This window comes from Propithecus coquereli, unplaced genomic scaffold (assembly GCF_000956105.1).
Source record: "Propithecus coquereli isolate 6110/MARCELLA unplaced genomic scaffold, Pcoq_1.0 Scaffold48, whole genome shotgun sequence".
NCBI lineage: Eukaryota > Metazoa > Chordata > Mammalia > Primates > Indriidae > Propithecus > Propithecus coquereli.
The window spans coordinates 6534147-6558350 of NW_012150618.1; the positions used below are offsets into that span (position 1 = coordinate 6534147).

General features: G+C 37.5%; 1 protein-coding gene across 1 annotated transcript in view; it reads right to left on the reverse strand.

Moving 5' to 3' along the window:
• The window catches only part of UTRN (utrophin), a 522534-nt gene that overhangs the window by 480356 nt on the left and 17974 nt on the right, over nt 1-24204 (reverse strand). Inside the window, exons 3-12 of the mRNA XM_012655520.1 lie at nt 16492-16584; nt 15164-15241; nt 14730-14822; nt 12225-12397; nt 9705-9820; nt 8883-9043; nt 4029-4232; nt 3016-3197; nt 2157-2307; nt 932-1051 (exon numbers count right to left, since the gene is read on the reverse strand). Coding sequence (XP_012510974.1) covers nt 932-1051; nt 2157-2307; nt 3016-3197; nt 4029-4232; nt 8883-9043; nt 9705-9820; nt 12225-12397; nt 14730-14822; nt 15164-15241; nt 16492-16584 — 1371 coding nt within the window. The remainder of the gene's footprint in view (nt 1-931; nt 1052-2156; nt 2308-3015; nt 3198-4028; nt 4233-8882; nt 9044-9704; nt 9821-12224; nt 12398-14729; nt 14823-15163; nt 15242-16491; nt 16585-24204) is intronic.

Consider the following 24204-nt stretch of genomic DNA (forward strand, 5'->3'; position numbering starts at 1 on the left):
ACAAGAATTATTTAATTCATATTATACTATTTTGATATTTAACACCAGAGTAAGCTTTTAAGTGTGCAAAGGATAGAGAACTTAGAGCCAGAAGAAAGGTCTCTCTAGTCTCAGCATGGCCAATATTTGTCTATTTAAATCTCTGGAGCATCGCTTATACTCCCTGAATTTCAGTTTCCTCACTGCTAAATAGTCAAGACATGGAATACCTACCTCTCAGATTATTGTAATAACTAAATATTACTACACTGAAGTCTCAGCACTTTTTCTTTACAAAAGAAAAAGGACTTCATACGATGAAATTATAGTCTGGAAATCATAAATTGGAATCATCTTATCAGGTATTGTTCAAATGAAATATCAATAAATTTCTTTACAAAAACTTGTAAAGATACATTATTGCTTTTGTGCAAAAAGAAGCAATTTGTTGAGGTTTCCAAAACTGTTGTTGAAAATCACACAGTAGTCTACCAAAGACACAGGGATACTAAAGCCTACAAGCTGGAATTCTCAAATTTTAGTATACACATACTTTTGTTTTTTACAATGTAGGTTCACTATCCCCTCCTCCACCCAGATTCAGGTGTGCATAGAGCCTAACAAATTCCTCAAGTGATTCTGACCAACAAGTCCATAGGCCACTTGCTGAGATCAGTTCCCACACTTCCCAATCGTGTTAACCTTATGCAAAAGGAAGCTGGAGATTGCGACCAGACCCACACATGCCCCTCAAGGGCTGAAGTAAAGGAGTCAATACATGGGTACTCCTGTAACCTACACCCTGTGGACCCTCAACTGGGAAGTACAACCAAAAGTGGATTTTTCTACCCTTCTGAATAAACAACGAGACAGGCCGTGAAGGATGGGGCAACACATGCTCGCGTCTCAGACCACAGGTCCTTTAGGATTATCTTACTTTACAGGTCCTTACCTGTAACTGATCTTCTAGAACAGCCGTAGCACTCTCGCCACTGTTTTCATCCACAATTACCACCATGTGAGTTAATGAATTTACTTTCACCTGTTCAGCCTCGAGATCATTTTGCAAACTCTAGAGAAAAAATTAAGATAAACCATTATTTCTACTCTTTCATGTCTACCTATTTAAAATGTACTTGGTTGTCAATAGTAATTAAGGACACTCAATGAGGCATCGTATTTAAATTTCCTATCATTACCCGGAGTGTTCTACTAATGAAACAAGCCCATTATACATCTTTACATTTCATTATGAACCAAGGCAGTTTGAAAATGCAATGTCATAACAACTTGAAAATGGGAACTATCATCACTTTTATTTCACGTTCTGGCAAAAAAATGTATTTTTTTGCATAAAATAGTTGAGTGTCTATACTAGGAATTAAGACAAAAATATAGAATTAGTAAAGCAAGAAAGTCCAGAGCTTAAATATACAGAGTCAGAGACCATTTTATCTAGCGCAATACGGTATAAAGTAAGAGGTAGGGAAAACGTTACATGATAGTCAGAAGTTACTCTGATTTGCTACCCAAGAATGCAATTTGGACATTTCCATTCTCACCTTTTGCATGAGAAGAGCGTAGTCATTAGACATATGTATGTAGGTAATTTATTTAAACACCATCAACAGTGTCAAATGCCTCACTTTGCAGAGAAGATATTTTATCCTACCTTTCCTTCCACAGTCAAGATCAGGATCTTGACTATGAAAAGTTCTCCCCTAAACTTGTGACCAAATTAAATGGTCCACCAAATTTTGGTTCCTCACCTAGTGCTTTATGCTTTCCTGGATCAGAGAAGAAGGAACAGCTTTCCTTAAAGGATTAGGTACAGCCACCTCTCAGGGTTTGCTTCTTTACCCACACACTGCACTCACGCCAACACACCAGTGTTCTTAGCCACTTACGGGTCCAAAAAACCCTTCTCAAATCCTATGAAAGTGATGTACCTTCACATGAAATCTGCCCATTCCCACATAAAATTTTACCTGTGCTTTCATTCCTGGCTCAGAAAAGTCACATCCCCACGAACTCTACCCTATGAGCTTCTGAACAAACAGAGCACTGAAGAAGTGTCCCACCTCCGTGCTAATGATACAAGTCATCAGCCTCTGACAATGCTAAGTGCTGCTCTTTCATATTTGATAAGGTATAAAAAAAATATGAGACAGATTTACTTTATGTTCTTCTAGCAGCTTTTGCAAGGCATTTAAATCATCGTCCAGGGGGCAAGTTTCCATCTTCTGAATGCGTTCCTCCGTGAGCGTTAACCAGGCAGAGAGCTGCTGCAGCTGCTTCTTCTGCAGTTCCATCAGCACATCGTGCAGCCTGTCCGTGGAGAGCACAGCATTATTCCCACGAGCTTTTTCCCTTTGCAAAGGTAAATACATACTCCAGGCACCAGAGATATGGGGCAAGGGGACACACCCTTGTCTACACATTGAAAGCAGCATTTAGTCTTCAAACATAGAAACTGGGGGGGAGAAACTTTTATTTTCTTCCTAAATGGAGTCCATTAAATGCAGTCAAAGAATGCAAGTAACAGCACCCGGTATTCGTATCAGAATCATTGTTTCTTCAATCAGGAATTCCTGCTTATTAAATAGGTGGAAATGGCAATGGAATGCAGTTTGCTCCTTAATACACAATACTGAAATAAAATGGGCCATGGGAAAGCTCTAAAAAAAATGGTACAAAATGGAGTGGTAGATAGATACTACGTAGTCCTGCCTTCCTACCGAGTAAATCATTAGCCGCTTTTAATACTGCAAATAGTTAACCGTCCACACGAACTGTTTTCTCCTTTTTTGCTAAGTTCTGTATTCCAACTTTTATCTTTTGGTTTGGCTAACACATTAAAGGGAAAACAAAGATCATGTAAAATTCCAGGAACGGTACAAAATAAGAAAGAGTCTAACTTTTACGAGGCAAGTTCTGTAATGATCCTGTTCTCACAGATTTGTGGACTTCTACTTGGCCTAAAGCGTGCAATGCAGCCTGTGGAAGAAAGTGTTAATGTCTTGGCTTTCCACTCACCGAGACTGTCTGTCCATACTCTCCACCCTAAGCGCTTCCCATCTAGCATTCAGGAGGGTCATTTGTTCCTGAATTTCAAACTCCTCTTCATCTGACAGAGTTCCTTGTGTTATCAGCTGGTTCCCCGCCTGTAGGACGCTTCCCACACTGCTCTGGTGTGCAGTTAGCTCCATCATAAAAGCCTAGAAAGGTACATCATTACGACTTGTGAGCTACTCGTGGCAAAAAAAAAAAAATTAATAAATTGCTAATGCCTATCCTAAATATCAATGCTGCACAAAAAGGTAGCCTAGTAGAGAACAAATAAAGTAGGCTCTGGGGCGGGTACAGTGACTCATGCCTGTAATCTCAGCACTTTGGGAGGCCAAAGTGGGAAGATTGCCTGAGACCAGGAGTTGGAAACCAACCTGAGCAAGAGCGAGACCCCATGTCTACAAAAAATAAAAAAATTAGCCAGGTGTGATGGCGCACACCTGTAGTCCCAGCTACTCAGGAGGCTGAGGCAGGAGGATCGCTTGAGCCCAGGAGTTTGAGGCTGCAGTGAGCTATGATGACGCCACTGCACTCCAGCCCAGGTAACAAAGGGAGATCTTGTCTCAAAAAAAACAAAATTGTACAGGAACACTGGATAGGACATTTGCTGAATCGTGCAATTAAAAACAATGATCACTTTTCTGGGGAAAATTCAAAACCTAAAGATTTGTTGTATTGGTTTGCCATTTTGTTTTTCACTAAAACAATACACTTAAGAAATGAGCATTACTATGCATTGCTTTTCGACAGTGGCTCTATAATATATACAAGTTACAACAAAATTAAAATCTGAAATCTAATTCTGATGCAGTTAATCGCTCACATCAATTTTATCAGAAAGCCCTATCACAAGTCCTAAAATAAGCCATGACCTTTCCACAGAGCAAAATTCAGTAAACAACAAACATCAGGGAAAAGCCCCTAATTAAGGCACAAACCCCAGGGCAGATATATCCTGTTCAGCAACTACAGACACTTACTTCATGGGTTGCAAACTGGTCTTTGACTTCTTCAACATCATCAGAAATGTCATCCTGCTCCTGGAAAGTGTCCTCAGCAGAAAGCAGCCAGGTCAGCACCTCTTCCAGGGCTATCTGATAGCTGTCCAGATCCATGTCCACCTCGGTGACAGTGCTGGGGGTTTCAGCTCCAGGACTCCCGCGTTCCTCCTCGGGAGCTGTGCTCTATAAAAACAAAGCCAAGAAAAACCTACAATTATCACGAACACAAGGACACACTATATAGAGAACCTAAGGTAGATACCACCGTGTCTTAGGCATTAATCCAACTCCTCCTCAAAGTCAGATGAGCAATGCCATGAATTAGTCAGAAAGCATTTATTCGCTGTGCTAGAATGGCAAAGAGTATAAAAGCGGTATGTACTCATGTGTTCTGTACTCAAGGGGAGTCTAATATAGTTGGAGAGAGAGAAATAACCCAAATGAATCACTTCTGAGCAAAAATAAAATGGTTATTAGCACAGTGATAAATGCCATGGTCCCAAGAATGAATGACATTTGAGTTCACCAAGGGCTAAAACGGTTAGGAAAGTTTCCTAGAGGAACTGCAACATGTTGGGCCTTCAAAGATGGATGTAAGGAAAAAGAAAGATTAGAACTCCGCTTTGACCCCTAGTTAAATTGCTTTTATTAAACTGCAATTTAGCATTGCATTTTAGACACTGAATGACAGCCACACAAACAGTCTGTTGTACTGAGCGTATTTTTTTGAGGCAATTGCTCTCTGGTTTACTTGGCCTTTTTTGTTTTGTTGTTTGTTTTAATGCTCATGGAATAAATTTCTCTCAAGCTCTTTCTAAGCAACTGAGTATTTCCTCATATACTTCAAGATCTTATAACCAAATCAACCATCTCTCTGGTTCTTTTGTTCCCTTTGAGACACAAACTTTTTAAAATCTGCCTATATCCTATCTCTACTTTATCGCCTCTCATCTACAATTTTTAAATAGACGATTTCAAAGGTACAGAAATGTACAGAAAACAATACATGTTCACATTCCCTTTCACCCTGACTTGCATTTTCCCCACCAACCAACCAGAAAGGCTTCTGCCAACATCACCAATAACCTTCCCCTTGCCAAATCTACATTTCCAGTATCATCTATGGGGTGACCAAATAATTAACCAAAATATTAAACAGTAGAATATTTTTGATAATAACTGTGCTAGAACAAAAAATGTAAACTAGAACTGTTCCAAGCAAACCCCAAGAGCTGGTCACCCCACGTTTCTCACTTCAGCCCTCAGCAGCACTCCACGTGGCTGACCACTCCCCAGCCTTTGAAAGCTCTGCTTTCCCTGCAGCAGTGACACCACATTGATCTCCTGCTGGTTCAACAGCAGTTGCTGACCTGTGAGTAACAAATCTCCTCAAAATTAAGCCCTGGGCTCTTTGTTCTTCCCTCTGTACTCTTTGCCTGAGTAATCTCATCTTCTCCCACTGGCTTTAAAGAACCATCTATACCCACTAAGAGCCTGAAGTCCCAACTCCTATATCCCACTACCTTGGCATCTCCACTTCGATGTCTCATAGGTGTATCAAACCATGTCCATATTTAAACCCTTCCTTTTCTTCCCAGAACATGTTCCTTCTCAGGCTTCCTCATCTTAGCAGATGGCTTCTCCATGTGCCTAATTACTCTGGCTAAAAATCTGGGAGCCAGGTAATTCAAAATTTACCTCAAATCCATCAAGACCTTTCCATCCCACTGCCATCTATGTCTCTCCTCTGGACTATGACAGCCTGATAACAGGGGTCTCTACTTTCCCATTTGCTCCCCCCACACCCAACCCCTGTACTCCCACCTCCAATCCATTTCTCACAGAACAGCCAGGATGATCTTTTGAAAATGTGATCACATCGTAACACTCTCCTGCTTAAAACCTTTCAGTGACTTTCCCAGTGCTCTTGAGATATAATTTAAAATTCTTAACTAATTTTATAAAAATAATATGATAGCAAGAAACAGAGAGAGAGTATGTGTGTGGTGTTGTATTTTGATAGGTTCATCAGAGAAGATTTCTCTGAAAAGGTTCCATTTAAACTGAGAAAAAATGGGCAGCCTGCCACGCAATAGTGAAGGGAGGAACATTTCAGAGAGGGGAATCTGTATGCACAAGAATCTTGGGGAAAAAAGGGAAAAAGTCCACTCTGACTACAGTGAGGAGGTAGGCTGGGTCTTGTAAACTACAAAAGATGAGGTCTTTAATTAATATGAGGGCTAGAACAGAAAGAAAACCCACACAAAAGACATTTAGGAGGAAGAATCAAATGAATCCAGTAAACTGAATACAGGAGTTCAAAAGTGAGCACAGAGTTGAAACACTGACTAATGAAGAGACAGATGGTGACAAAGACAGAGAGGAAACAAGCTCACTTTTAGACTTAAATTCCTAAAATTGTAGAGCTAAAATAACCGTGGAGATCATTTAGTACCAAACGTCAATACTACAATGAGGATTTCCAAGGACCAGAAAAGTTAGCGACCAGCCAAAAGCCACTTAGATAGGCACTAGCATCTAGGAGGTGGGAGATGGAAGGCTTGTCTAAATGCAAATGTGCAGAAGGTATTAATTAAAACACATGAGGAGACTTTCAACTGACAGATATTTAATAGAAATACGGGAATTATTATATAATGTTTGCTGACCACTAGCATATGTTTGGAGAAATAACAGAATAGGAGAGAAAGTCTGGCTGTTAGAGTGCACTGGAGATTAGTGGGTGGCAAGCTATGGCAGAGGGTAGATGATTAAAATTTGATCACATTTTATTTCTCAATTAACGTAATTCAGCCTCTAAGGCGCTAATGAAAGCATACAAATAAAGAGGTTAGTGTTAATACACTTGCACTTAATCAGACAGCAAATGGTTTCTGCAATTCTTATCATGCCATCCTGAACCCGAAACAGAAGTGATAATGCTGTCTGTACATTATGATAGGCAAATGAAGCCTCCTTCCTTTTTAAGAGAGAATGGCCTTAACTATAAGAATTAAAATATCCTTATCTTTCTTTTTTTTTGAGACAGAGTCTCGCTCTGTTGCCCGGGCTAGAGTGCCGTGGCATCAGTCTAGCTCAGAGAAACCTCAAACTCCCGTGCTCAAGTGATCTTCCTGCCTCAGATTCCCGAGTAGCTGGGACTACCAGCATATGCCACCGTGTACAGCTAATTTTTTCTATTTTTAGTAGAGACGGGGTCTCGCTCTTGCTCAGGCTGGTCTTGAACTCCTGAACTCAAGAGATCCTCCCGCCTCGGCCTCCCAGAGTGCTAGGATTATAGATGTGAGCCACCGTGCCCAGCTGAAATATCCTATCTTTCTAAAAACAAGAATCTCAATCCAATAAAGAAATGATTCTAAAACCAAGAGACAAACCCAGATTATCTGAGCCACCTAAAAAGGTACATCACTGATGTAGAATAATAACTATACTACTGGAGGCAAATGCTTCCCAGCATTTTTTCAGTCGATTATAAGAAGTCAGGGCTTTTCCTCAGCATCACATGATTTTCAAAACTACTTAAAACAGCCCTAGGTTCATAATCAGGCTCCATCTCTCACCCTCTTTTCCTCGATAAGTGTTTTTTTTTCTTTCTCTATAAATCATGCTATTTCTGAAATAGAAAAAAATAAAAGGATTGGTACATACTACCCCAAGAAAATTTAAAATAATAAGTAAATCCTCCGAATCCCAGCAGAGGAAAAAAAGATGATGCTATGTCAACTCAAGACTATTATCATTATATGGGAATCAAATAATACATTTAAAAAGAAACTTGTTGAATGAGAGTGCCAAAACAAATTGAGAGGAAAAATTATAATAATGATAGTTGCTGCTTAATGAGTATTTATTAATATCATTTTAGATCCTTTGAATTCATTATCTTTATGAAGTGGGTAGTTTTAAGCTCATTTCAGAGACAAAACTGTGGTTGAGAGATTCAGTAACCGATCTCAAACAAGTAGCAACAAGATAAAATTTTTGCTCCAGAGCGCAGGCTTTCTGGCACTCTGAAATACATATTCTTCTAATTTTGAAATCCATGTCTATCTCTTGCTTGCTTGGTTACTAAAATGTTGAGCCAAATGACCTCTAAGGTCTCATCCAACTCTTAAAATTCTCTCATTTTATAAATAAAGAGGACTGGTTAGACTAACACAGGATGAGATAAAATATGGATTGATTCAATACAGGATAATTAAGAAAGAAAATAAATTATGATTTTATTTATATCTCCTATAAAATAAAACCTCATTTGTGAATAAAACCATTGTAAGCCCTTTCATGAAAAACTTTCCAAGTAGCTTCCTATAGATTACTCCTCCTAAATGAAAGGGAAAATAAACCTTATATTTTGATAGTCCTTGTGAGAGTATAATGGAAAAAATTCCTTTTTTTATGGCCAAAAAAAAAAAAAAGAAAGAAAGAAAATTAGTACTTAGAAAAGAAGTAGGCTAATATAAGAAAAACCATCTTTAGCATATGATAACAGGGATAAAAGGTGGCGATTAGTAGATGGAAAAACATGGATTACTAGCATGTGATGGAGCTCCATGATTCAACAGCCCTAGACCCTAACTCCAGCTTTGTTTTGTGAAATAATATATTTTCCTTTATAATAAAGTCGGTTGAGTTACGCTCTTCTATTACATGCAGGTGACAGCATGCTAACTGATACAGTGAACTTACGCAAATGTAACGGGAGAAACCAAGATGTTCTCAGTCAAGGAAAAAACCCTCTGAAAGTGTTTGTAACTATTACCTATGAGAACACGAATATGGCAAGTCAAACGTTTTAATAAAAATTTGTACCTGTACATTAATTTCTTCTTCTTCACATTCTTTCTTGTATTTCCTTGGGAGTGTCTCTACCTCACGGATGGCATCTATAGTGACTTGCTGAGGTAGCACCTCAAACAAAGATGTTAAATACATAATTATGGATTTCTTGTCAGGAAGCTGAACAGCAACATCTAAAAGTGGAAGAATATAAGAACCAGCTTAAATTAGATGTCCAAAATAGGTGAACTACTCAATATTAGATATAAAATAACTCTTAGTACCCATAAACAATACCTAATATATAATCTTTGCAATACCATAGCTCAAAAAATTGCTCTTTCACATATGAGACAAAGACAAAGACTTATTTTTGTTCAGTGTCTCATCTTTTAAAAATCTTCCCTAAAAGATTCCCCAAAATGCTCAAAGATAAGCTACCATATGTTACCATTTAAGATAAAGACACAGATGTTATTCATACTAAGAAAACAAGTCTAGAATTCAACCCTGCAACATTTGCAACTAAAGTGTTTACACAAGAATGCATTTTAATCAACTAAACAAAATACTCAATTGTTTATCTAATAACTACATTTTCTTAAAATGTTAAATCTTACTTATTTAGATTAACTATTATCCAGTACTGTAATTAAATGTTTACCTAAAGGATCCTACAAATTGCTAAGTACAAAAATACTGATAAGTAATCTGCAATAAAATGGCTTACACTTAAAAAGGAAAAGGGTTCCTAAATTTTCATAATTCATTCTTAAAAGAAAAAAAAAATACTGCTTTACAAGCGTTCAAAATTGTACAGTAAAATCAAGGTTGAAATTAAACATTGAACAATACCTTCAGGATCTAATAGCTTTTCAATTCCCAAATAAGTCTGAGCCTTGCTGAAGGCATGTTCAAGTCTCTCTATTGGGGACATTTTGACAACTTTATCCCAGCTGAAGAGATCAGGTCTGAAATCACCATGTAAACAAAATACAATGAAGATGAAATACATGGAAACAAAGTAGGCATTGTTACAATCTAATACATTGTAGTTTTAAATTTTTTGATTTGTGAGTTTTTTTAAAGTTTATTTTTATATCCCGAAAGCTCGTCAAATATACTATATTTGAAAGTAATTTATAAATATGCAAATAAAAGATAACACATTCTAAGGATTTTGTATTGGTTAAACATGCCTGCTTTATGGTTAATTTCTGGGGCACCTACTAAGACTAGAAGGGCTATATAATATTTCCCAGAGAGTAGAAGAAAAAAAGGAGGGGGAGAACCTTACCAATACAAAAGAAGACAAGAAAGAAAAGATATAGAAAAGATAAGAGAAATGAGAAGCTCAAACTAAGTGGTAAAACTGAACCTAAATATATCAGTTATTACAATCAATGTTAACAGACCACATCCTCCAATTAAAAAATCAAGGTTAGCAGAATAGAAAATGCAGCTCTAATCTGTTCACAGAATATTCCTAAAACAAAGGCCCTGAGAGTTTCCCACCAATCGTTCCCCTCCATGTTACCATTGTCTGGTACTGTATTTCATTTCTATCTTGATTTTCTTTTAATCTCACAAATTGGACATTATTATTGCTTTGACATACCCAAAAGCTAACCATTTTCTTTGCCCTCTGTCTCTTCTTGAATCTTAGACCCATCCACCTTCTCGGATTTGCTTCCTGCAGCCCCCTTTCTCCTAGTTCCCTCCCTGACTTCATCTCCTATCACTTCTCCACTCAGGTCACTGCAGTCACTGGTGTCCCAGATGGCAGATGCCTCCTCCCCTCTTGCCTGATGCATTTTTCTTCAGCATGTTTACCATTTCTATATACTACATAACTTACATTTTCATTTATTTTTATTATTGTCTGTCTCCCTCTGTTGGAACATAAACTCCAAAAAAATTGAGATTTTTTTCCCGTTTTGTTCTCTGCTGTATACCCTGTGTCTAGCACATAGAAGGTACTCTACATATATTTCTTGTATCAATTAATAAATGGAAAAAAGTATTGGCTAAAATTCACCAGTTTCTTGACAAAAATCTCTTAACCAAGTAGGAACAGAGAGCAACCTCCTTAAACTGATAAAGGAGGTGTACGAGAAAATTGGGAGGGATTCTTTAACCTCATAAAAGCATATCAAAAAAGCCACAACAAACATTCTATAGTAAAACATTAAAAGCGCTTCCTTTGTTATCAAGAACGAAACATTCAGCTCACTATCACCAATTCAAATCAACATTGCATTGAAGGACCAGGCACAATGAAGAACAAAAAAGAAAAGAGAAGAAATCAAACAATCATAATACCAGGACATTCTAAAAAAGTGGGAGGGGGGCTAAAAAAAAACTACAATCCACAGAAACAAACTTATTAAAATTTGTAAGAATTGAGTAAGTTTCCAGATATATAATGTAGAAAAGTCTATTGTATTTTTAGATACCAGCAAAGAACATACAGGAAATGAAATTTGAGACAATTAATCATTTACAATAACAATAAAACATAACAAATTTTGCCTTTCACATTTAAATTCTTGATCCATGTAGAATTTATTTTTTGAGTATGGTGAGGTGAGGCTCCAGTGCACTTATTTACATATGGGTAACAAATTGTCCCATAGCATCTATTAACCTGCAATATCAGCTCACTTGTATATCAGGTTTTCCCATGTAATGGAGCAATTTCTGAGCTCTTTATTCTGTTAGGCTGAACTATCTGCAACTGCCATTGATAAACATGGAAAACAGTCAGGCATTGGCAATTTCATATGATTGAGCTTATTATTATATTAGCATATTCATTTATAGTACTGCATAGTCTTAATTAATATAGCTCCATAGTTAGTTTTGGTTTCTTTTTGGAAAGTATTTCAGTCTGGTTCTTCTTTAGAAGTATACTGGCTATTCTTGGACCTTTGGTGTTTTATGTAATTAGCATCTGTTTTCAAGTTTCATGAAAAGCTTGTTTGGCTATTTTTAATTGAATTCATAGAGTTTTACTTTTGGTATGAGAATAAAAGCTTATACAATTCTTTGTATACATTACTATTAATTATAGTTAGTGCTAAATGAGTGGGGTTGAACTATGTGAATTATTTCACATTTTTTAACTTATAAACTTATAAATTTTTTAACTTACAAACCACGGACATTGCACCATGGCATTTAAATCCTGTGGAAATAAAGACCTGATGGCTAGTGTTCTTCCATGATGTTTCTGTTCTTAAGGCTTTGGTAGAGCAAGTGCAGAGAGGAGAGCAGTGACAGTGAAGAAGGGGCTTCAGGGAGTGGTCGTCGCAGGGGAGGGACAGAGAGGAGACAGATTTGTAGAGCCCACATCCAAGCAGAGCAAGGTCTCACTTATGTCGGTGGAGCACGGCATTAAAGGCCAGCCCGTCCGTCCAGCTGGTGGTGAAGTTGAGCACATTGACTTGGCTGTACGGCCTGGTGGTCTGACGCACCCAGCTCAGCAGGATCTTCTCGCTGTTTGTCTGCTGCAGGTCTGACATGACATCCTTCATGACATCTTTTACCTGTTCGAGAGAAAGCCGGCCTGCCTGTAACTAACACGGTTATTTCCATCAAGTCCTTGAAAAAGGAATGTTATGCTAATTAACCATAATGGATCAAGTAACTGGCATTCATTCGATTTCAAATTTTTCCCTTAAACACCAGAAACACAGATTTTAACTGTGATCATTTGGGATATTAGGATTTAGAGGTGATTTTTACCTCACTGTAAAATTATTACTGAATTACTGTATCTTCTAGGTCCTATATTACTGTATCTTTTAGGTCCTAAACAGTACTTGTAACTATGTTCGGTTACAATGAACATTACTTTCATAGTCACAAGGTCATATTTTAACATTATTCATCTACAAAAACATTTTAAAATGAAGAAAACCCAATTTTTATTTTCTACAAAAATAAGGAAGAAAGAACTTCTGACTGACTACAAAATCAAAGAATGAAGTACCTTTTCTGATAGCGATAACAATTATACTCTAGAACTAATATTTATATTATTATTCTAAAGTAGTATATATGCTTTAAGAAAGTGCTCAAATAATGATGTGGACATATTAAAAGGACACAGAAGCCAACTTAAGAAGCTCACACTGGCCAAATCTAGAAAAACTTGAGCATCAAAGTGAGTAAGGAACCAGGAAAACACTATAAACCTATGTAAAATCCATTAGTCTACACTGATACATAAATGAATGAATGAATGGATAGATAGGTAGATAAGACAGACAGAGAAACAAGAGACAAGGGGAAACTCTTCCTTATAAGTAGAAAGCCTTGTAATAAACGTATAAGGAATGAAATTAGAAAATCACTGTTTGCCAGGCATCATCATAATAACTGATCCAGGTAAGAATAATGAATGTATGCTAAAACTCATGGATAAAATTTTGATAATAACTGAATGTTTACACGGTATCAAAGTATATCCCCACAAAATACTTTTTAAGAACAAAAGGTAGTTACTTTATAGTGGAGAAACCTGGCAGGTACCACCTTAACCAAGTAATCGAAGTTAATGTTGCCAGAAGAAGAACGAGTGGACAGCACACATCCCCAATACAGCACACTGAGAACTCACATCGTTTTTGTGGCATCCCTGCCAAAAATGAATAACCTGAATCTAATCATGAGAAAACCTCAGACAAGCCCACAGGGAGGGACATTCTACAAAATAATTGGCCAGGACTCTTCAAAAATATCAACATCATGAAATATAAAAACTCAGAAACTGTTCCAGATTAAACAAGATTAAATAGACATGACAATAAATGTAACTTATTATCTTGCATTTTCTTAAGCTATAAAGCATATTATTGGGGCAACTGACAAATTCTCCTTAAGATCTGTAGATCATATAATATGTAGATCATATTATTTCAATGTTATTTTCCTGATTTTAATAATTATATATTATGTTTTAGTACATAATATAATTACATTATCATATAATTACCATATATTATCACATATAATTAACATTAGTGTTACAAATATTAATTATATATTTTATATTATTAATATTGTATTGTGCTTATGTAAGAGAGTTCTTTGTTTTTAGGAGAATGCCACGTTTTTAGAAAATACACACCGAACTATTTAGGTGGAGAGAGAGAGAGAGAGAGGGAGAGGGAGAGAGAGCGAGCAAAAAACAACACAGGCAACTGATAACATTTAGGGAATCTGAGTGAAGGGCACTTGGGAATTCTTTAGACTATTCTTGCAACTTTTCTACAAGTCTGAAATTATGTCAATTTTTAAAATTTAACATAAGAAAAGTAGTTATTTTTTTTCATGCCAGATAAATAGAGCAATTTGTCAGCCTCTTCTATTCCAAATTGTTATGAGTTGAATTATGTCCCCCCAAATTCATATGTTGAAGTACTAACTCCCAGAATAGGGCTTTATTTGGAAATAAGGTCTTTGCAGATGTAACTATTTAAGATAAGCTTATACGAGGATAGCGTGGGCCATAAATCCAATATGACCGATGTCTTTACAAAAAGAGGAAACTTGGACACAGATAAGCATAGAGGGAGAATGTCACATCAACACTGGAGGTATGCTGCCACAAGGCAAGGAACCCCGAAGATTGCCGACAAACCCCCAGAAGCTAGGAGAGAGGTTTGAAACACATTCTCCCTGAGAACCCTCAGAAGGAATCAAGCCTACTGACACCTTGATCTTGAACATCTAGCCTCTAGAACTGTGACACAATAAATCTGTTCCATCCAAGCAGCTTGTGGTATTAATACCTTGCTATGGCAGCCCTAGGAAACTAATACACAAACAATACATTTTCAATTTCTATTGAAAAGTGGTTGGAAATTTCCCCACCTGCCAGTGCAAAATGATGCTCCAAAGTAATCCCAAAGTCAGTTTGTGGTTTCCATCTACAATGTCAGTACCTCCTATGTTTACTAGTTCCACCTATTAAAATGAAAAAAAAAAGAACTTTTAAGACAATTTCTTCGTAGAACTCCAGGTTTTTGTTTTAGCACATTTGGACAGCAATATAAGTGAATGATAACTTTCACTTTAGAGAATCAGGTAAATCTAAATCTCAAAAATGTATTATTTACGTAATAGATCAATAAAGCCATCAGAAAAAGTGCATGACTGTTCCTTCACTCCTAGAAAAGATTCAATATGTCTCATAAGAAAAAATGTTTCAAGAATCAGTTGATGCCAATGCATCAAGCAGGTGGCTGGATCATGATAAATAATGCTGATGGCCACACAGAATCCCAAAACTCACATTACAGGCTTACATTATTCTGATGTAAAACCTGCAGCACTCTGTTGACGTTATTTAAGGCATGTACTCTTGTGGAACCACGTTCCTTTGGCTGGAAAATAAAACAAAAAAGCAAGTAAGACTGATTATTCCTCCATATGGCTGACAAACACTGACATGGAGATATATACAGAAAAGCAGCTCAGTGTGCAAGACCCTCAGCTCTGGAGGGTGTCTCAGGCTACCACCCTGGAGGCCAGTGTTTACAGTATGCAAATTCACCAACTAACAGCACAGTAAGATACTGCTTCTCTAATTTACCTGCTTATTGGAATCTCCTAGGCAGCTTCAAAAAATACCAAATGCCTGAGTCCAACTCTGCCCTCAGAGTTTGTGACCTAATGGGTCTAGGGTGTGGTCTGGGTTTGGAATTTTAAATGATTGCCCCATGATTCTAATGCACAGACAAGTTTGGAAACCAATACTCTAGGAATGAATCTTATTTAAATTGGTCTGCATGCAGAAAGATTTAGAAGTTGTACTCTCTCTATACTGCGTGGGTGTGGAGAGAGGAGCTGTGACCCCTCTGTGTTGCACGGGGGTGGACGAGGAGGATTCCGAGACACTAATCCCAGGTTCCAGGTAGCATTAACAGAGCGCACTGGGAAGGCGGGCATGCCTTGCTTGGGGAAAGGTAACCTGGGAGGCTTTTTTCTACTTCACTGGCCAGGGAATCTTATCTGAGGGAAGAGATCAGCCTCCCCAACAGGTGTCTGCCCACCACCTGGAGAGTACAACACCCCACCTTTAGCAAGAAACAAATTCATCATTGGGAGTACATCTCTTTTACTGTCAAAAGTGTTTCTACCTCTCGTGTTACACTGTCTACCTATAAAATACATGAGCAGAGTTTTTTCCACGAGTATCAAGTACCTTACACAGAAAGTAATAGAGTTGAATTTGATAAAGAAACAAACACAAACATAATACTGAAAACCTGGATAAAAACAGATGCCGTATTTTTTAACAACTATTTTTTTTTAAACATTTGTTAACCTTTAAATATGTTTGTCTCTATACTCTCTACTAGTCAAAACATACACCCTCTTTACAAATCCATTCTTCTTTCAGAATTCTCAACCTGGGCTATTTCAGAGCAATGAACGTTTAAGGTAATTTTATCTTCGATAAAAATGAGCCCTCATGAAAGGCAAAATATTGTTCTATCAATAGCATTAGTTAAAACATTTTTTTTTAATGTGCCTATTTCAGCCTTCACATTTAAAGTCCCCACAGTGGGTCCGGTGTCAGTAAAGACCAGAGACAGTCCCTTAGCCTCATTCTCTAAGGTGACACGCTCACCAGTGATGTTCCCGTGAGGCCTTCTAGAAGATCCAATAGCTTCCTTCCATCTTTGAGGTCTGTGAACATATCATTGATGGGTGGTTTCCCACTCTATAAAAGAAAAAATACAATATGGGTTGCCTCAGCAGCAGAAATTCCATATATACCTGGTAAATAAATGAGTGGTTTCATTTTTCTTTCAGTTAAAAAGTTCTAGGTGATCTGCAGACTATCCAAGTTTGCATTGCATAGAAAGAACAAGTACAAATACAGAGAATTTTAAAATCCCATAAAGAAGATTTTAAGCTGAAAGATACAAATTGCATTATTTCTTAGAAATGGAGCAAATAAAGCTATCATTAACATTAATAGCCCTGAGTATAGTACATATTCCTGAGAAAGGAATGATAAAAAGATGTATTAAAAATGTAAATGAGCAGGCAGCACCTGGGCAGAGACGCCAATCTACCAATGCGCAGATTCCCACTCCATCGCCACACTCCACGTTCACGGGATCACCATGTCTTTCAGCATCTCCACCATGGGAGCAGGTGACTCTGTCATCCACTTCAGCACTCGGGTGCTAGTCTGTTATTTCTGATCATTAATTCCTTAACAATGAAGGCACTTAGGGTTCTGTGTTTAAGTCTAGAATCAGTCTAGGATTTTGACTAATAAAACTTAACAGAATTCCTAAACTCTTATCCTTGACCAATAAATAGCAGCAACTCCCACTGACAATCATACCCTAGTGTCTGATGCCAGAAAAGCCCACACCATTCGCTCTACGTTTGGCAGGTCCCTGTCTGTATGTGACAGGCTGGGTTGTGTGCAATAGGGCGATCACTGCACAGACAATCAGGGAGCCTCGGTTTTAAGCCCAATTTGACCATTAACTACCTGATGAACCTGGCTCACCTATCTAACCTCCTTCTAAATCATTATGTCTAAATAATGTAATATGTGAAAATGTCCTGAAAACTGTAAAGCACACTGTAATAGATGTATTATTATCTTGTATCCAATTATTCCCTTCTAATATGAAATCTCCACAGAGATTAATAGTCCTAAATCCCTGCCAATAATAAAGATATAACCAACAATTATTTTATGTTGCTGCTTTAAAAGTGACCAATACTTTCTCACTTAAAAATACAGATATACATATAAGTCATATGAAGCAAAATTTTACTCTAAGCTTGATCTGGAGGCAGGGAAGGGAGCCATTTGGAAAGTTTCCTAACACTTCGTATTGCCCTCTCTTTTCTCCCCTCCTGATTTAAACAGGTAAGGACCTGTTTTAAATAAGTATTACATACACTCAGTTGATGATTTTAGCATGGGCCTTCTGCATGGTTCACATACTCTAAGTCAGGGAAAGTATGGTAAAGTTTTCATCCAGAATCAGCAAAGAATAAACTGTCACTTATTTGTATCTGAAACAAAGCCACTTTTCTCTTCCCAGCTGCCTTTTTCCTGGGCAGTGACAGTCAGGAACACAGAGATGACCTCCCTCCACCACAATCACAGACTGATTTGCATGATGAGGGACCCACGTTCCAGAGGCAGAACCTCAGGAAGCAAAGCAAGGGGAAACTTGCTGCACACTGAAGACTTGCTATCCGCTGTCAGAAAAAGCACAGGGCAGAAGTGGCCCTTGTCGTCTACCTACCTCTAACCCCTCTCCTCCCCCAACCAAGCACAAAGCACAGTTCAGCAAATTAGCCACTAAATAACTAGATTCCCTTTCACGTCTTAGACATGGCAGAGATATGAATACAGATAAAGTGTGTGGGAGAAACAAATGGGGTTATCTAGGCACAGAAAGAATCTTAGTGATGGCAAGGGCAGCTAACATGATATCTAGGCAGCATTTAACCCTTCTCGAATCCACTATCCATTTTCCAGAAAATAAAATAACATAAAACTTTATAATATAACATAAATATAAATATTTGTTCATATTATAAATAATTATAGATGTCTATCAATGACATTGCCTGTAGACAAGAAGCCTCTCACTAGCCATAGAATTTGGGGGAAATTACTTGGACTTTCTACATTTATTTGTTTATCTGTTAAAAACTAAGATGGCAAATATTTAATAAATAGTCGATATTTTCATTTATATCACAAGCATAACTTCAGTGTTTTACAGTGTCATAAAAGTGCCATAACATAACAACAGTACGTGAAAAGACTAAGAAAACAAGTAAGCACTTCTTCATCTCAGGCAGGAAGGTAAAAGTTGGCTCTGAACATGATGACAATTCACAAGTGTCACTTCACAAAGATTTCACAAGTTTCAGATTCACTATTATAGCATATGATAACCTATAGGGACATATCCCATTCAAAACAGTTAGCAACCTTGTTGTTCTAACATGGAAGCAGCCACAGACAATACATAAACAAATGAGCAGTTGGAACAACTGTGTTCTAATAAAACTTTACTTGTAGACACTGAAATCTGAATTTCATATAATTTCCACATGTCACAAAATATTAGTCTTCTTTTGATTTTTTGCAACCACTTAACATGTAAAAAACATTCTTAGCTCATGGGCCACACAAAAACAGGCAGTAGAAATGTAAAATGTTCCTAGATACAATAGCAAGCCCGTACAACATATCGGATCTGTTCTAAGAGATTTATAGATATTTAGATGTATTATTTATATGTATCATTTATTTCTTTATAATAATATTTTAAGGTCAATACCATCATCATCCCCATTTTACAGGTGAGAAAACTGAATCATAGGAGTGACATAACAAGTAAGAGGCAGGACCAGGATCTGATACCACAAAATCTGGTTCCAAATCCATGTTCTCAACATCTGTGCTACACTACCACTAAAATTATGAGGGTTCAGGACTGTGACATATACGGAAGAAAATACTTAATCTCTGGGGGTGTGGTGGGGCATATTTATTGACTTCCCAAAGAGGGCAGCAAGATGTGTACCACTTTTCAATGAATTCAGAATGAAGACTGTTTTTTCCCATCACTTTAAAGCATGTCTGGTGCTTTGGTATCCCAGGCTCTAAACATGGGACCTATTCTGGGAAACAGTTTGGAAATGTCAGAAGTCATCTTTTAATAAAAATAAAAACTGGTTCATCCTGACAATTAACCTCTTATTTAGATTTTGAAATCTTTGTAAAGACTTATTTGCACAGACTTCTCTAACAGAAAGAGAGAATGCAATTTAATAATCCAACTGGATAAATATTTGATGAATACCTCCTTTGTATTTGGCCCTGCAGAAATGCCAAGTTCGGGTCACCCACCTCATTCACAAGAGAGGGTTTCCATAGTTTTCCAATAAAAACAAAATAGTACAAATGAACCATCTTGAACTTAGAGGACAGATAAGCCTTGGGTCACATTTAACTTTTAGAAAATTAAAAAGGCAACATGATATGAGTCCAGATGACAGATGCTACAGTCTTGGCGTGAACAGCTTTGGCTGTCCCTGGCTCTCATCCCCTTCTAACACCGCCGTTTTGACAAGAGGGGCCAGCCAGCATTAATATTTGCAGCTGGGACACTACTGCTGCTGGATTTTAAAACACTGGAGCAAGAAAGCGAACCGTCATCACAGTGCATGGGGAGAACCTGGTTGTGGGGGAGTCTCTGGGAGAGCAGGGGCTGTGAACTCCTTACATGTGATAATGGAACTGAGTGAAGCAAGCCTCATGGGCCCTGGTCACACCCAGAGAATCGGCTGGCTCTAAAGGATGACGGTGGCAGCTGGAGCTCAGTTCCCGCCAAGAGTAGTCACGTGGGAATTCAGGCTCACTGTTGGCGGAACTTCTAGTTTTTCAAAAGAAGTTGGAAATCTGAATTTACGTGTGTAACTGCCTGATATTTGCAATTTCCTAAAACACTGTGCCAGACAAAACGAATCTTATCTACAGGCACGCCAGGTCACAGGGTGACTGATGGGCAATCTCTGCATAGAGTGTGACCACATGTAGGTGAGATAAAGGATGGGTCAACAGTGAGTCTCTTGAGGAATTGGTAAATTCTGGGGAAAGGCCACATGCACACACACAAACACACACACATACACACACACACACATCCACAGGCTAAGAAATATGATTAGTTATGAAATCCTCCCTTCTATAATAGAAGAGTCATACATGCCCAGAGCAAAAACAAGTCATTCCTGATTCTCTTCCACTCACTCCCCACCTCTAACCCATCCACAAGCTCTGTCCTCTTACCTCTAAAAACACATTCCAAATGTGACCAGTTCTCACCTTGGTATTTGCTCCGACTTCAGTCCAAACCAACAGTATCTCTTCCCTGAACTCCAGCACCAGCCTAATGGCTAGTGGTTATGCTTCTACATAAAAGCCAGAATAACTCCCATTTTAATGTACAGATCACATCATGCCATTTCCCTGCTGTAACCTAACAGACTCCCATTATAGGCAAATCCAATCTAGACTCCAAATAAAAGATCTTGTGAGATCTCGGCCTGCCCTCTCTCTGATCTGATATTGTATTATTCTCCCCCCTCTTCAATACTCCCAAATCACAGTTATTTTCATCATAGACCAAGTTTTTCAGTAGCAGCAGTAGAAATAATAGAAAAAAAAAATCTGTAAAAGATTGAATAAGAAAGTAAGATTTAGAAAATGCAGTTTGGAGTTCTTAAAAGAATGAAATACTAATTCTTTGTACCAACAACAAACCAACAAGAAGCAGAATTGGGTCTTGGATTTTCCGGTCAGAAGACTGATCAGTGCCTACTTTCTGTCATGTACTACTACACTGACACTAAGGGATCAAGGCTGACAAAAAGCAGTCCTTGCCTTCAAGGGACTCAAAATCCAAATACAGTCATGCATTATTCAAAGTCAGGGATACCTTCTGAGAAATGTGTCCTGAGGCGATTTAGTCATTGTGCAAACATCACAGAGTGTACTTACACAAACCTACACGATACAGCCTATTACACACCTAGGCTGTATGGTGTAGCCTGTTGCTCCCAGGCTATCAACCTGTACAGTATGTTACTGTACTGAATACTGTAGGCAATTGTAACAGTGTGGTAAGTATTTGTGTATCTAAACATGTCTAAACATAGAAAAGGTATAGTAAAAATATGATATAAAATATTAAAATACTTGGTACACTTGCATAGAGCACTTACCATGAATGGAGCTTGTAAGACTGGAAGTTGCTCTGGGTGAGTCAGTGAGGGAGTGGTGAGTGAATGTGAAGGCCTAGGACATTACTGTACACTACTGTAGACTTTATATACTCTGTACACTTGGGCTACACTAAACTTATTTAAAACTTTTCTTTCTTCAACAAACTTTATAAATTTTCCAACTTTTTTAAACCTTTGATTCTTTTGTAATAACATTTAGCTTAAAACACAAACACATTGTACAGTTATACAAAAATATTTTCTTTCTTTATATCCTTAAACTTTTTTTTCACTTTTTAAACTTTTTTATTAAAAACTAAGACACGAACACACACACTAGCCTAGGCCTACACAGGGTCAGGTTCATCACTGTCACTGTCTTCCACCTCCACATCTTGTCCCACTGGAAGGTCTTCAGGGGGCAATAACAAGCATGGAGCCGTCATCTCCTATGATAACTATGCCTTCTTCTGGAATACCTCCTAAAGGACCTGCCTGAGGCTGTTTTACGGTTAACCTTTTTTTAATAAGTAGAAAGAGTACCCTCTAAAATAATGATGAAAAGTATAATACAGTAAATACCTAAACCAGTAACATAGTCTTTTATTATCAAGTATTATATACTATACATAATGACATTGCTAGACTTTTATATGACAGACAGGGCGATAGGTTTGTTTACACCAGCATCGCCACAGACACATGAGTAATGCATTATGCTAAGACCTTACAAAAGCTATGACATCACTAGGTGATAGAAATTTTTCACCGCCATTATAATCTTACGGGACCACTGTTGTATATGTGGTCCATCAATGACCACAAGACTGTAGGTGTAAACAAAACCGTACTAACATAACATGGTGAGCATACTAAGGGGAATTTAAAATTGGTCATGCCAAAACTGTACAAAGTTAACAGGTATAGCAACGAGACAGAATCTGTCCTGACTGACCTAAACTCATTTTAGATAATCCAATTATAACTGTGTATAATAAGAAGTGTGAAAAGAAAAGAGTTTTTAAATGCTTTCAGAACTAACATGTCTGGTGAGTGTCCTGCAAAAAAATTAAATAAATCGGAGCCCTTTGATACTGTTTGACTATTCTGTTGTTTATTTACATCCTATTTTCAAAACAGGATTTGAGACACTCTATCCAATTCAGTTACTATACCCACTGTTTACTGTATATGCACACATGCATGGCACATGTATGGCTATATTGTGGCCTATATATTCATCAACAGAGAGTACATACCATAATACATTCACATGCCTCGCAGATTCATCTGATGCCCCTCATCAGTTAAAAAATGATGCCCCAGCATCTGATAACATGTTGTAAGTTTTACAGTCTCTCTCTCTCATTTGTTTTTTGCGAGAAGTTGGTTAATTTAAAAATTCAAAAAGAAGTAAATAATTTAATATAATATTTCTCAATATTTTCAAACCAAAATAATTTATGAATCTCAAATCTCAACACTGATACAAATGTAGCACCCTCTTTGGTTCTTGTAATTCTTTATTTTCTTAAAAGTCAGTAATACATCAGTGAGCACTAGGCTTACAATGTCATCTTAGTTAACAATAATATATTTACATGTAAATACATTTTACAACAAAATGCTATATTTTTTCTCTTGGTGGTGGAATTAAGAGTAGTTGAAAATTTTTTCTTTGGATTTCTTCTATTATCTAATTTTTCACAATATCTGTGTTACTGTGTATAATAATAGTTTTTTTAAAGAACTGTGTCTCTAGTCAAGATTAAGCAAAATGATAAAATTAGGTTCATCCCAATTATAAAGTGTGTGGTTTAATCAATGAAATGAAGACTGTATGGTCTTCAATATCTACTTTTATGATTCAACTCCATGGCGAAAGAACAGAAACAGCACTGCTTTTGACTAAGAAGACAAAGAAAAATAAGAGCACTGAAATAACACCTATGAGATCCTCCACAAAGGTAAACCAGCAAGATGTGCTACAGTCACTTAAACAATTAGTGAGTGCAGGGCTCTCGGCCATTCTCTTTAAGAATTCATGGCGGTCAGCACAAGTTCTTAAGATCTGAAAAAGCTTCCATTTAGAAGCTTCTTTGGAAGGAGGGAGGGACAGGAAAGGAAAAGGAAGAGCAAGACAGAGACGAGAGAAACAGATGTCTCAGGTAATCGCAGACTGTGCCACGTTAACTACAGAGAGCAATGATTTCCAGAGCGTTCACACTGAAATCAAATCAATAAACGCACATCTACCTTAAGAACTACAAAATACTCTAAAACCAAATAATACCTTTCAGGGAATTACAAGTCATACAGACGTGGAATAATATTTTTACTTTGACTTTGGTAAGAGAGTAACAGGTATAGTGATGATAAAAACTAGGATGAGGAACCAGGTGTGGGACTCAGACACCTGGCAGCCAGGGGCAGGGGCCACTGGCACATTCCACAGACAAATGATCAGGCAAGGTCTCGAGAATGAATAAACTCGATTCCATATGTACACCAGGCAAGGGCTATAGGCAAACTCAGTAAACAATACAGCTCATTCCGTATA